Here is a 14,955-nt window from a genome sequence, read left to right as displayed (position 1 = left end):
AGCTTTTCCATTTATTCGGGCCGATTTATCTCGGATAAGTAAGAAATAATTTAAGAAAGGGAAACCTAAAAAAACTTAAAAAAAAGTTTATTCTCGTAAAGATTTTTCCCAGAAAATAAATATATATGTAAGTCACTTTGTAAGGAACTTAAATGGAGTGAGGTTCGGTTCAAGAATCAGCACGCAAGATGCAGTAATCACTGTAATATTAATGATGTGTACACATTAGCGAAGGCCTGAGATATTACAGTAAACGAGTAAACTTAAAACTAACCTGAATCAATACAATTGCCGATAGCAAGCCTTTATCTACCTCCGTACGATAACATCAATGCTCTCAGCTCGGAGTCTTGTTACGTACTGGCTCTCACGCACGAGTCGACCAGCGGCGACAAAGCCAAGCTTGATAACTTACAAGCTTACATCCCCCCTTTTAAGACCGAGGGTACACTCCATCGGAATGGGGAACCAGCTTGCTAGCATGAAAAATATTTGACTCATTTTTTCTAAATCTACTATCTAACAAAAACATTACATCAGAAATTTTATCTTTAATTTTAAAAGGACCTGCTCTAATTGGATCTATTTTATCTTTGTTCAATTTATTAACGCTTTGTACATAGACTAAATCTCCTACTTTATAATCTATCCGTTTTACATTCTTATCGTAATATTCCTTATTCTGATTGTGAATTTCTTTAGAATTTCTAAAAGCTATTTTTCTATTGTTGACTAAATTTGTCAAATTATTATCGTTTACTTCATCGGGTAAAAATGAATAGTTTAGTCCTGTCAGCAGATAATTAGGGGTGAATCTGGTCGAACTGTGAATTGTGTTGTTGTAATCTTTTACACATTCCTCTGCTACCTGAGGCCATGATTTATTTTTATTCTCATGAATTTTACATCGTATTCTGTTTACCAAAGTCTGATTTGTCCTTTCGTTTAGTCCATTAGAAAACGAACAATCCACTGCTGTAAAAACCAATGCTACTTTCTGTTTATTTAAATATTGCTTAAACTGTGCCGAGTTTATACCAGGATACTGATCTGATAAAACTAATTTAATACTCCCATCTTTTTCTACTTTCTTAATTAATTTTATGAAATCCTTTGCCACTTGAGTCTTTGAAGTTATTATGTAAACAAATCTTGTGAAATGATTCACCGCCAAATGTAAATATTTTTTTGTACTTTTATTGCCTTTGAAACCTCCTATTGTGTCTATAGACACTATTTCGAGAGGTTCCTTTGCTGGACCGAGTTGAGACAACGGTGCTTTAAAGCAGCCTATTCTTGATTTGTTTTTAATGCAAGTTTCACAAGATCTGCAAGTCAATCTTATGTGTTTATACATATTTTTAAAATAAAATTTTTGCTTATCTAAATTTTTTTTTTCTTGTTTCTGTGATATAATCAAATTTTCATCTTGACAGAGCTTGAATTTTTTTATTAAGTCTAATCCTAATAGAAATTCACAATCAAAGCCTTCCTTAACAATGAAAAACTGAAAATCCTCTTCTAAGTTACAAATTTTAATACGTATTGTTACTATCCCCTCCGTTTTCGCCGTTCCTGCTACACCTTTAATGGTATCTCTCCCACCTATTAATTGTTTAATATTTCTTTTATCATTCAAAAATGTACTATTAACTAGAGAAACATTGGATCCGGAGTCATATAAGCCAGTTGCTGGGCAACCATTTGCAAAAATCTTAATTTTAATAAGTGGGAGGACTATTCGTTTTTTGTCTCCTCATAACTTGCTACTACTTCCTGTATTTCATTATTATTTGTAACCTTGATATTTTTGTTTTTAAAATTTTTAATTTGCCTATCTTTATTACGGCATGCACTTTCTGGGTGAAATCTATTTTTGAAACCTAACCTATCACAAATGCTACACGGTCTTTTTTCATTTAGAGTTCTTTTGTTTACATTATCATTTTTCGATTCGTTAATCTTACCAAATTGTTTTAATTTTGACATTAAATTTTCTATATTTATAATAGATTTTCTATCTAACTTATTTTGGATAAAATTTGGTAAGCTAATTACAATCATGTTAATTTGTGTGTTTATAGACAAGCTATCATCCGCTTCTAACAATAATCTTCTTTTCTTCAATGCATATTCTAATAGCGAGCCGTTATAAAACTTAAAGTTATAAGCATACGTTATATCTGTCCAGGATTGTGCAGAGAAGGTATCAATAAAGGCGTTATTCCACGCCTCCCAATTTAGCAAGGAGTTCTGTTTGACAAATACATTATACCAATCTAATGCAGATTTCTCTAAAAACAATCTTAATACTTCCGCGTATTTATTTTGGGCAATCCCCACTCTGTTACATTCCTGCCCAAATAAATTAATCCAAACACTCGCATTTGTATTTTCACCGTTGAATTTTTCGATCACTATATCCTTTATCAGAGAGCTTGTTTTCCTTTCGAATGTTATTGCTGACTCTCTGCTTACATTTGACTCTTGCTCTGAGGTGACCTCTTCCAGATATTCGTCATGCAGCACAACATTCCCTTCCGTGTCCAGATAAATATTCTCAAGTTCCTTAGATAGAGTCAGTACGACATTGCGAAATTTATTGCGAGCCTTTAAGCTTTTAACGACATTTTTCACAATTGGAATTTCAAAAAGCTGTTTATGTTGAGCACTAGTCTGCTTATCTGCTGGGAACAAAAAAATTTCCTCTTGGCCAAGCAGCTGAATTCTTTTCACTTTAACTACGGTGCTTCTCGCATCTGCACCAGCCTCCGAGACAAAATAAAACTTTGCTTTATTCTCCATTGTATTGATTTGTAAGTCACTTTGTAAGGAACTTAAATGGAGTGAGGTTCGGTTCAAGAATCAGCACGCAAGATGCAGTAATCAACTGTAATATTAATGATGTGTACACATTAGCGAAGGCCTGAGATATTACAGTAAACGAGTAAACTTAAAACTAACCTGAATCAATACAATTGCCGATAGCAAGCCTTTATCTACCTCCGTACGATAACATCAATGCTCTCAGCTCGGAGTCTTGTTACGTACTGGCTCTCACGCACGAGTCGACCAGCGGCGACAAAGCCAAGCTTGATAACTTACAAGCTTACATATATATTAATAAATCTAATTGAAAGACGAATTAGACGTGTGCAAAAATTTTTTGAAACATTGATTATTTTGGCAAGATTCCGATAACTCTGGCGCATTAATTTGACGATGGTTTCTGATAGTACTTTTAATGCTGAACAAAAAATTATATACGTCTTATAGGGCTAACTGCTCTGGTTTTCGAGATATACTACGAGGGGCTACCGCACTTTCCCCGAAAGCAGGGGGGAGTGGGGGTGAACCTCGGTTCGCGTGAAAAGTTGAAAACACGAATCGTGACAATGATAAACCTTGTTTCGCCCTATATTCAAGTCAGAGGAGAGAGGGTAGACCTCGAAATATCTTACGTTCTTTACGTTTTTGTCTCGAGTGGAAAAGGTATGCGTGTTTTTGTGTGCATTCTTTACATGAAGCATTACAGTATTTGTGCTTAGCATAGATATATTCAATTTCGGGGGAGATGCGATGGCCCCTTCCTCGCTTACGTGTGTACTGTTTATACACACACAATTAAAGTATTATTTAAAAATTCATATTATTTATTTTGCTTCGTCATAGAGGAAGCTTTGTTTTTAACTTTAACACTGTATATCTCGAAAACCAGAGCAGTTAGCCCTATAAGACCTATATATAATTTTTTGTTCACCATTAAAAGTACTACCAGAAACCATCATCAAATTAAGGCGCCAGAGTTATCGGAATCTAACCATTATTTTGAGCGTCTATTTAATTTGAATCTTTCATTTTTGTGTTACAGAATTATCGTAGCTACATGGCTGACTAACTCCGCTCGTTGCGCATCGGTCGGTGAGTGACTTTTGTTTTATAATGGGGTGATGAATCTGTGAATATTAGTTGTATATTTATGTATTATTTTCACCTAATAATACAGATAAATGCGATTTGTCACATATTCGTTGCCCTAAAATGGATAGACTAAAGCAGACTAGGCTGAATAATAAATCCTAGAGCTCTATTTATTGATTTATTGTATCTACGGAGAGACTGCTCTCGCGTAACATATATGTATAACATGCTGATTTTATCCTAATCGTTTATAGTCTATCCGTCTAGAATTATTATTGACTTTGTATCAATAAATAAAAAAATAAAATGACGTGAGTTCCAGTAAATATTTTATCGCGAAGCAGAATAATTTTTTTGTAGAAATATCTGAAAGTTGATGTAGTTTTTATATCTATTATATTAAAATGCATATTATAGTCTAATGATTACAGATTTTATGTCGTATTAACCATAATTTTAAAAACATTTAATAATAAAGTAACAAGTTATTTATATAAATATATGATATATGTGAAAATTTATAAAGACAAATGTAACATGTGCGAGAATATGACAAATTCTTTATATTGTTTACGATACTTATTGCGTGAATATATTGCTTCGGAAATTATCGTTCCTTTTGGATCTCACGTCATTCATTCTGTATATTTCACTTGATATCTAAGGTGAGATCAATGTTCATGATTTATTTCGCGAGTCGGTTCGTGGTTCGCGTGGTTCGGATTGTACTAATTTTTTCCATCATTGATATATTTATTGATTTATTAATTGATTGAGTTTTTAATTTCGGTTGTTTTGTGTACATTATGCTATTTAAATTCAGATTTTTGCGTTAGAGATATAATCTCGATTGCGATTAAAACGCGGTTAATATATTCTTTGCATTTTTTGATATAACTCTCTTTCTTGCTTTCTATAATTTTGATATAGAATAGAAGAATAGAATATATTTATTTCTGCCTTTCGGCTTGAAATGGTTACACATACATATATCATACCCATAGACATTATACATTTTCATTTATATTGTATACATACAAATCAAATCCAACAAACAGAGCAAAATATTATAGCTTTAACAGTTTTCTGTCTCTGTATTTCGTTTTCTCTTCTCTCCTCCAACTTCACCATCCATCTCTCTCCCTCTCCGTTGCCATTCAAAATTTTCTTACTCTCTCCCCTATTCCCCCTCCCATGTCATCGCCCCCCTCCCTCGCGCATCTCTCCAGCGTATGCTCCCAAGTTTCTTCCTCTGCCTCGCATACTCTGCAACTTCTTTTCTCTTCTGATTCCCAGTACCTCCCACCACGCATCTCGTTTCCTAGTCTGAATCTTGCTATCCTTGTTACCGATTTTTCTTATAATTTTGATATATTTCTTAATAAAAAAAGTTAATTACGCGTATTGTCAAGAAATTAAATGCAAAATTAAGTTAAATTTAAATTCAATTAATATTTCATATAATAGATATAATAAACAAATATCAATTGTGAAAATAAATTTAAAATAAATCACATATTTAATTATTCTGGACGAGCAAACACAATATAAATGACTTTATATGATAATGACTAGTCTCATTTTAAATTGCTATAAAATAAATATTATATTTTCTTTTTTCTAATAACCATTTTTTTACGAAGCTTTAAATATTCAATTCCATAAAAAATCTGTAATATAAAAACGTTTTATTAATTAATATCTTAATTTTTTTAGAAATAATGTCATGATTGTGCTTTTTTTGTCTTTTATATTCTTTTTTTGGTTCCCTTACTCTTTTCAGAAAATATTAAGTAATTCTATAATACATATATTGTCCACAAATACTAATAAATTGTAGAACAATCAAAAATATGCAATATGTAATTAATAACAATAACTTTTAATTGAGGTGTAAAAATCATTCTAAATGATCATTTATCATCATTAAAAAACAAACAAACAAACAATTAGGCTCTTGTTTGCGGGTTAAAGAAATAACACAAAAAAATCGTGTCGCTAAAGAGCTGTTATCTCAATATCGTTATAAATAATTAATTGCGTGGACTAGTCAAATAAGTCAAATCGCTAAAACTGATTAAGTTCCAGTAATTAATAACAATAGCTTTTAACTGAGGTGTAAAAATCATTCTAGGTAATATTTTATTAAAAAAAGAAAAAAAGAACAATTATAAGGCTCTTGTTCCCGGGTTAAAGAAATAACATAAACAAATCGTTTTGCTAAAAAATTATTATCTCAATATGGTTATGAGTAATTAATTGCGTGGACTAGCCAAATTGCTAATTGTCCACTTCAACTGATGATTATGTTCCACTAAACTATAAACAGAAAAGTATATAATATATAGCTGCTGACTCGAGTACTCCAAGAGCAATGTATTCTTTAATAAACAATTCTTTAATAGTTTAATAAACAATTCGACGAAGAAATGAACGCCAGGCCGACCTTGTATTCTCATGATCACTAATAATATAATAATAGTAAAAATATTTAACGTCTTATATACAATACAAACATATTATATACTTTATAATTAAAAATTATACTTGCAATATGCACTGCATTCCGTGAATTCAATTTGACGGTGTTTCTTACTTTCAAATTCGAATTTTAAATTAATTCGTAAGTTGAAGTCGGACAGTTGAAAAAAATGACAACGCGATATAAGATTTATTCTATAATTCAAATATTCTCGAACAATTAACAATTGCACGGATATTTTACATTTAAATTTAAAAGAATTTGCAACGCCATTTGTCCCAGAATTGATCCATCTTGTGTCCCAGCCCTTGTGTTCCGATAATATTAACGACGAAACATTCGAGAACTGAAATGCCGCGAATCCTCTCCTTTTATAGGGTCCAAAAAGGTTCTATAGATGACTCGTCTTAAGGGTACCTATTCATTCCTCAGATAGGTACATAGTCTATGTACCTACCTGAGGAATGAATAGGTACGCTTAGGACGAGTCATTTATAGAACCAACCAGAAATTTCCAGAAAAATCTATAGAACGTTTTTGGACCCTATAAAAGGAGAGGATTCTCGGCATACGGCGGCACTTCTCAGCAGTTCTTCGACGGGTCAAGTTCAAAGATTTTAGTTCTCGAATGTTTCGTCGTTAATATTATCGGAACACAAGGGCTGGGACACAAGATGGATCAATTCTGGGACAAATGGCGTTGCAATTCGTTTAATTGGTAAGTAAAATCTATGTTAACTCTGCATTTATTCCTTATAATATTCCGATTTCTAATTATCATGTAAATATAGATTTTGCGTCTCACATTGACGATCTATTAGCATCTGCGTATTTTACAAGATTTAATCGGCCTCAAGTATAGTCAGTGAAAAATCAATAAAAAGACAATTACATTCTCATATATTACAAATATCGTGTATATCGATTTACAATTTTATCTGGCATATTTAACTTGCATTATAACGCATAACAACGGCCTTTAAAATAAGCCTACAGCATATTTATTGTTAAAATAATGTAAAAAACGCATAAACGCGCAATGTTAAGAATAAGTCATGTAAAGCCGCGCGCCATTTTTAGAGTGTAAAATTAACCACGTGGTAGAATAACGTTTTTCACATCTTTACCATCTTCAACCTACGACACGCGGTACGATTTTGTCTGTTGGAATGCTTGCGCGCGCCTGTGCTGATGATCTTCCTAACTGCTGACAATAAGCTGCAAATTGTGTAGTATCCGCTAGTCATGCTGCTTGGCTAGATTAGCTTAAAATTGTAGACCTGTTGGGGAAGGGTAGAGACGCAGGTAGAAAAAAATTTATGCTCTTTTGTCCTTTCTCGTTTGCACGCAAACAAAAGAATATGCCGACTTAGGGCCCGTAACTGACCCCCCAGGTGGATACTCATTGTCAGTACCGCGCCGTTTCTATGCGTCCACGCCACTCCGTCGCCGTATACGTGCCACACGTAACTTGCGCCTCTATTCCCAGTTCCCAATAATCCCAATAGGAATTTTCCACTTTTTAAATAAAGGCAAATGCTAGATATATTATGTTTTATGTGTATATATATCACAGGTTTTAATAATATTTTTTATTTGCAGAGCACTGTGGACATTGGATGGATCAACTCTGGAACAGATAGTGTCGCGACTAATTTAATTGGTAAGTACAACCTATATTAACTTCATATTTATCATTTATTACAAATTTAACTATTGCGTAAGAATACACGAGGCGGTCTTGCACTGCGAGTATATCACTGTTGGAAAATTTTTGTAGTTTTGTTAAAAAGAGTCCTTGTTAAAATTTTTGTGTAAAATAATCAACACATACATGTGTATGATTTAACACATGCCTGCTATGTTAATTAAACTTTACAAATTATGAATGTAAAATTATCAAAATAATTTAAAAAATATGTTAAAGTAACACAATTTGAACGTATTTATTAAATGTGTTAAAATTTGCAAAAAAAGAGTGTTGATTTTATCTTACAATTTTAACTTTAACATAAAAGTTATGTTAATTGTACACATTTACATTTCCTTTCTGTTGAAATATTTTAACATAGTATCGGTGTTACAATTTAACACATCCATATTATGTTAAATTAACACAAAAATTTGAGTGGACTGGTTGGGACATGTGATTTATGTTATATTTAACACAAATTTTCCAACAGTGTACTTGGCGCGAGACAATATCATGTATCTCTTGATTCGGTGGTCGTACATGTTGCGCTTTTTTTATTTAAAGCTTATTTAAACATTAATCGTATCTTTATTATTGTTAAAATGTGTTTTGTTTTTAAACTTGTTCGGCTGAAGATGTATCACGCAGGCAATTGTAAAAATACAATATTTTTAAATGCTGTGAGTACCGCGTGAGTATCTATAGCTAGAATCATCGATGTCGATGGCTAGAATATTTAATACGTTTATTCGTTAAAACGTAAAATAATAAATAATAATTATAATAAAAGATGTAAGCATATAGTAAAATAATAAATAATAATCGTAATAAAAGGTATCTATAAATGCGGAAGTTCAGATATTTTAAACCACTCTAAGCCTTTTTCTCAATACAACTTGAAAACTATTAAAGACAGCTAAACTTTGTTTACGCTGAGTTATAATGCCAAATGTTTATTACAACATGTTCCTAACCAATTTCGTTTATTTATAGTGAGTTTAATGTTGTAGCAAAATTTTCGAAAGTATAAGATTTTTGTCAGGTAATTTTAACTGTGTCGGGCAAGGTAAACTACTTCATTAATCTTGCAAAAAAAATAACTTTATTGTGTTTTAAGGCATTAATAATAAAATAGTCTATAATTTATTGTAATTTATTACAAACTGTAATTTTTATAACATATAAAAGTGCATGTATGATACATGTTTAAAAGTTTTTTATTAATGTAATAATATCTTACAATAAAATAAACTTTTTACTCATAAATTTTACTCATAAAATAAAACGCATTTAAGAAAAGGAACATCTCGACTTGTCTGAAAGCACTATTTTTACCTTTTTATGGTATAAAAAAAATTTAAAAACAAAAACTTATACAAAAATAAAAACCAAAAACAGGTTTAAGAAGTTTAAATAATAAAAACTTAGTCTTAAAAATTAATTGGTACATAAGACAGGTTTATTTGGTAATAGAAATGTAATACACATATAATAATAAGTATAAAGTACAAAATTAAAATCTTCTAAAAATTTAAAATAATATTAATTATAAAATATTAATAAAATTGACACACTATTAGGAAATATTATCTAATAACAAATATGATTGAAAATATATACAAATACTTGATTTATACTTACTACAATTTATTCTTCTTATTATTATATTAGGCATTACAGATATAATTATTAATTGCATATTTTAAAAGAGCAGTCGGGAGACGCCACGCCAAATATACTTAATATTTCAACATATATTTTTGCTCCTCTTTTTCTGTACGCAGTTAAACAACTTAAATACAGAATTTTCTTTGACATCTAAAACGTGATTGAGAAACACTTGGCGTGGTTAAAAAAATGTTATCTCTGCTACATTTGTACATTTATATAAAACATGCTCTTCCAAAAATGGTGTGAAAAAAATTAACAGTTTATTATTTTACTTTTTTATGTCTTTACCAAAGAGACTGTAAAGTCTTCCTCAGAGTTGACCAAACAGTCATTAATTTTATTAAAAAACTCCATAAAAGAAATCGGAAGTAAGTGGCTAAACTTGTTTATGCTACAGTGGTTCTGTGAGTATCCTGTGCAACGGATGCCCGGATGGCGAGGAGGGCAAAGAGGAGAACCCAGTTCTGAGAGGAGACCTGGCGGAGGCATCAGGCCCCAGCGGAGCAACTTTGGGGTGAGTATTATTTCTTATCTTAAAATTAATAGCTTTTCCATTTATTCGGGCTGATTTATCTCGGATAAGTAAGAAATAATTTGAGAAAGAGGAACCGTCTAAAAAAAGTTTATTCTCGTAAAGATTTTTCCCAGAAAATAAATACATATATATTAATAAATCTAATTGAAAGACGCATTAGACGTGTGTAAAAATTATTTTTTGAAACATTGCTTATTTTGAGCGTCTATTTAATTTGAATCTTTCATTTTTGTGTTACAGAATCATCGTAGCTTCGTGGCAGACTAACTCCGCTCGTTGCGCATCGGTCGGTGAGTGACTTTTTTTTTATTATGGGGTGATGAATCTGTGAATATTAGTTGTTTTTATGTATTATTTTTATCTAATAATACAGATAAATGCGACTTGTGTCACATATTCGTTGCCCTAAAATGGATAGACTAAATCAGATTAGGCTGAATAATAATAGGCTGAATAATAAATCCTAGAGATCTATTTATTTATTTATTGTATCTACGGAGAGACTGCCCTCGCGTAACATATATCAATAACATGCCGATTTTATCCTGATCGTTTGTTGTCTATCCATTTAGTATTATTATTGACTTTGTATCAATAAATAGAACAAAATAAAATGACGTGAGATCCAGTAAATATTTTAACAGAATAATTTTTTTGTAGAAATATCTGAAAGATGATGTAGTTTTTATATCTATTATATTAAAATGCATATTATAGTATAAGATGATACAGATTTTATGTCGTATTAACCATAATTTGAAAAACATTTTATATTAAAGTAACAAGTTAAGAGAGAATATGACAAATTCTTTATATTGTTTGCGATACTTATTGCGTGAATATATTGCTTCGGAAATTATTGTTTCTTTTGGATCTCATGTCATTCATTCTGTATATCTCACTTGATATCTGAGGTGAGATCAAATAATGTTCATGATTTATTTCGCGAGTCGGTTCGTGGTTCGCGGTTCGGATTGTACTAATTTTTTCCATCATTGATTTAAATTGATTTATTCATCGATTGAGTTTTTAATTTCGGTTGTTTTGCGTACATTATGCTATTTAAATTCAGATATTCGCGATCGAGATATAATCTCGATTTCAATTAAAACGCGGTTAATATATTCTTCGCATTCTTTGATATAACTCTCTTTCTTGTTTTCTATAATTTTGATATATTTCTTAATCAAAAAAGTTAATTACGCGTATTGTCGAGAAATTAAATTCAAAATTAAGTTAAATTTAAATTTAGTTAATATTTTATTAATGAACGTGATTATTTATCTTTTTCTTATATAATTAACACGCTTTCGTTAACGTAATAATTCGTAATCGATAATTCGTAACCGTACCGTTACAATCTACCGGCCTTGAAAATCAGCCGGTATCGAAGGAGTTTGTTTCAAGCAACAAAAATATTTTCTAATAAAGAAAGCAAATATTGTGGGATACATGGGATGCGATAATAGATTACTCCCAAGCTGTGGTCACCTGCATGGGAACCTGTTTGATTATCAGGTTCCACGTCATCAAAATACACATCTAGAGGCAGAACAGTACAATTTTCAAAATAGTTTTGCTCTATGTTTCTCCACAGAGGACTTTGCATGACATTTGTAAAAGACGCAGAATTTTTAAGATTTTCAACATTGCTCATTATGGTATTAAAGACATCAGGCAATTCCAAAAATTGTTTCAATGTACGTTTTATAGAAATAAATTGACCAGTTAATTCAACTGGTGTCAAAATTAAGTCACCTCTCACTTTTTTCATTTTCTCACCTACGCCTATAATATATGAGTTGGGTCCTACATAACAATAACTCTGTTCTAGAGCATTCATTCGTTGAGTCTCAGTTTTAAGACCAGAAAACATATTGTTCAATGCTGCAAACATAGCATCTAAATCCTCTATCTCTTCTTGAGGTACATTATTATTCCGAACTACAGTGAGAGTTTTATCCTTTAATATTTCTAGGAAACCACTTGAAGCAAATTTTTTAACATGATCAAGAATATCTTGCACCTGAGTTCGATTGAGAGTAATGTCATTGTATAACTTGGCAGCAAGAGCCAAAGATGACTGTAATAGAATGTTTTGAAAATTTAAGACAGTTATTTCATGAAATTGCCTGATGTTTACATCATTCCCTTGCAAGTTGTTAAGTACATCTTCATTCATAGGCATCAAAGGATTGTCATCAATATGAGCGTTACCATGATTAACCTCGAGAATATTCTCAGGTAACTGAGCATTTTCCACTATTTGAACTTTTGGGTGGGGTCTGATAGGATGTCTTGTTCTCAAATGCTTTCTAAAGGACTTGACAGAGTCATACTCTCTACTACAATTATCTTGAGCACAAGTGTAAATGCTAAGAACATTAAAGGAATGAATAATCTGCAAGTGAGTGCAAAATGCATCTATTGAGCGCAGGATTGCACGACATTCATTACAAATATATGGCATATTTCTTACTTACAGTCGACAAAATAAGCTTACAAACTATGTGGAAAATTAACTTTGCAAATATTTTATTCTTTTCTTGAGGCGAGTCCCCTGAGAGAGCTTATTAAACTTGCAACTCGAGAGATATTCTCATCTTCTTTCAAATATAAATTATAAAAATAGTGCTGCACAAAGTACCATACAGCCTTACACTCTTGAGGGTATACTGCGTCCAAAGCAAAGTATGCCTTCAAGCAAGCATCCAGGGCTGCCACTGGTGTTCTTGGCTTGTAGCGAATACCATCAATCTGAACATACGTGGCAGTTATGTTTGCCAGTGTCTGTCCGACAACTATGAGAATCGGTTGGAGACGGGCTCCAATGGCATTGAAGTGGGCACGATGCCTTTTAATAATTCTCCTCAAGTCTCCTGGAACCTAAAAATGTAGAAAAAATCCATTTAGCTCTCAATAAGTTAAAATACAATATAAAGATGGAAAAAATATGTAAAATAAATATATTATATTCACAGTCACATGGAGAATAAAGAACTTTCTAGCCTCTTGCACTGATGGAATGTAACCTGTGCTCTTTCCCCGTCCTCGCTTGCAGCATAAAGATGGTAGTAGATATAATGTGATTACATCCCGTTTTTCTGAATAAATATTAGGATAGAAAATATTACAAGTTGATAAAAAAATGAAAACTAGTATATTTACCTGCAGGAGCAGCGTGATATTGCTTCAGCAGATCTCTTCCATAAATATCCGAGATAGGGATCTCGGTCTCTGCCAACTCAATTATTAACTCCTTAGCAGTTTCCCACTTTGAAAAGAGACTCTCCTCCCTTCCTGGGAAAAGTTCCTCAAAGTCCTGATTTAGCTGAAAAAAAACATGACAATCAATCAGCACTTTTTGAAGAATAAAGTAATCTAATTTTATTCATCAAGAAAATTTTTCATAGTACACTTACTAAAAGGTACCCATTGGGAAGCTTCAAGACATCCCATTTTTTCACATATACATCAACGAGTTGCTCTTCTTCATCTTCACTCTCATCATTTTCATTTTCATCGCTGTCTTTTTGTTGGTCTTTACTGGGTTCACACTGAGCTCTTGGTCTTGTTTCCAACAAGATTTTACGTCTAAGGGCATGCGTCACTGACCAATTCGCCAACAATTGAGGCCAAGAATCCCGGCTTTTATGTCTCAGACATGTGATAGCAGTTTTTATGGCAGGATCTTCTTTATTAATGCTTCCTAAAATGTTAGAAGAAGATTGTTATTTAAAGGCAAAATTTAATTCAGCGCATACTAATAATTTCTGTAATTACATTACAACTTTCTTAAAACACTATGAATTTATTCCTAAGAAATGAAAAAATACTCAATAGTATTATAATCGTGGTCTAGTTTGATTCCAGAAATATGTGAATGAAAAGAAAACTTTACCTTCTAGCTTAGCCGGCTTAATAATTTTTGTCCTTTCCAGTGCCTCCGAGACACATTGCATTGAAGAAGAAGGGAGGTGAAAGGTTCCTGCGTCCTTCTTTTGGAGATTGTATTTAATATTTTTTACTTTATTTGGTAGTTTACCCTGGGCATTTCTATGCGTTGTGTCAGGAGGAATGTAATAAATAGCCTGCGAGATAAAAGAAATTTTCACTGAGATTGCAGTTGTTTAGATACATTGACAATAATATTTATAAACAAAAGTAGTTTACCGTATCTTCAGAGGGAAAAAGAACACAGATCTTCTGCATATTCAAACTGGGATGGTCTGCAATTCCACAAAGAATAAACATTAACTTTTATGAAAACATATACTGGACCAGCTAACACTGATATTCCTCAAAAATCATTATTAGTACTTACACATAATTCACTTTCAACATCTCATGAACTACAGCATTTGTTATTGAAGATCGATCTCTCTCATTCAGTGTCCCTTTCAGCTTGTAATTATCCACCGCTGCCTCTGACTTTAGGTCATACGTCCTTAAATATGTTTCAAGATCCTGAAAACACAAACAATAATTAAAAACAGACAAAAATTAAAGATGTACAGAGTAATTAAGAGAGAACATATGTACCAATTCTTTCAAGTGAGCAAGGCCGTTAAAAGAAGCTAAACGTTTGTTTGGTTCATAATTTGACTTTGATCTGCTCCTTTTTTTACCAGATGTTGAGTATTCGCTTTCATT

General features: G+C 32.0%; 1 protein-coding gene and 1 long non-coding RNA gene across 2 annotated transcripts; one reads left to right on the top strand and one right to left on the bottom strand.

Moving 5' to 3' along the window:
* Positions 1–43: 43 nt before the first annotated feature.
* On the bottom strand, positions 44–3,109 carry LOC139816681 (uncharacterized). The gene is made up of 2 exons (XM_071784345.1): positions 2,965–3,109; positions 44–2,890 (listed from the first exon to the last, which is right to left on the bottom strand). The coding sequence occupies exon 2, from the start codon at positions 2,803–2,805 to the stop codon at positions 1,738–1,740; it is 1,068 nt and encodes a 355-aa protein (XP_071640446.1). The 5' UTR covers positions 2,806–2,890; positions 2,965–3,109; the 3' UTR covers positions 44–1,737.
* A 761-nt stretch (positions 3,110–3,870) lies between these two features.
* LOC139815952 (uncharacterized) lies at positions 3,871–10,264 on the top strand. The gene is made up of 3 exons (XR_011732868.1): positions 3,871–3,921; positions 8,006–8,066; positions 10,165–10,264. It is a non-coding gene; the product is annotated as an uncharacterized lncRNA (long non-coding RNA).
* Positions 10,265–14,955: the final 4,691 nt, after the last annotated feature.

The sequence above is a fragment of the Temnothorax longispinosus genome, chromosome 7 (assembly GCF_030848805.1).
Source record: "Temnothorax longispinosus isolate EJ_2023e chromosome 7, Tlon_JGU_v1, whole genome shotgun sequence".
In the NCBI taxonomy this organism is placed as follows: Eukaryota; Metazoa; Arthropoda; class Insecta; order Hymenoptera; family Formicidae; genus Temnothorax; species Temnothorax longispinosus.
This window is presented reverse-complemented; position numbering and strand designations above follow the sequence as displayed.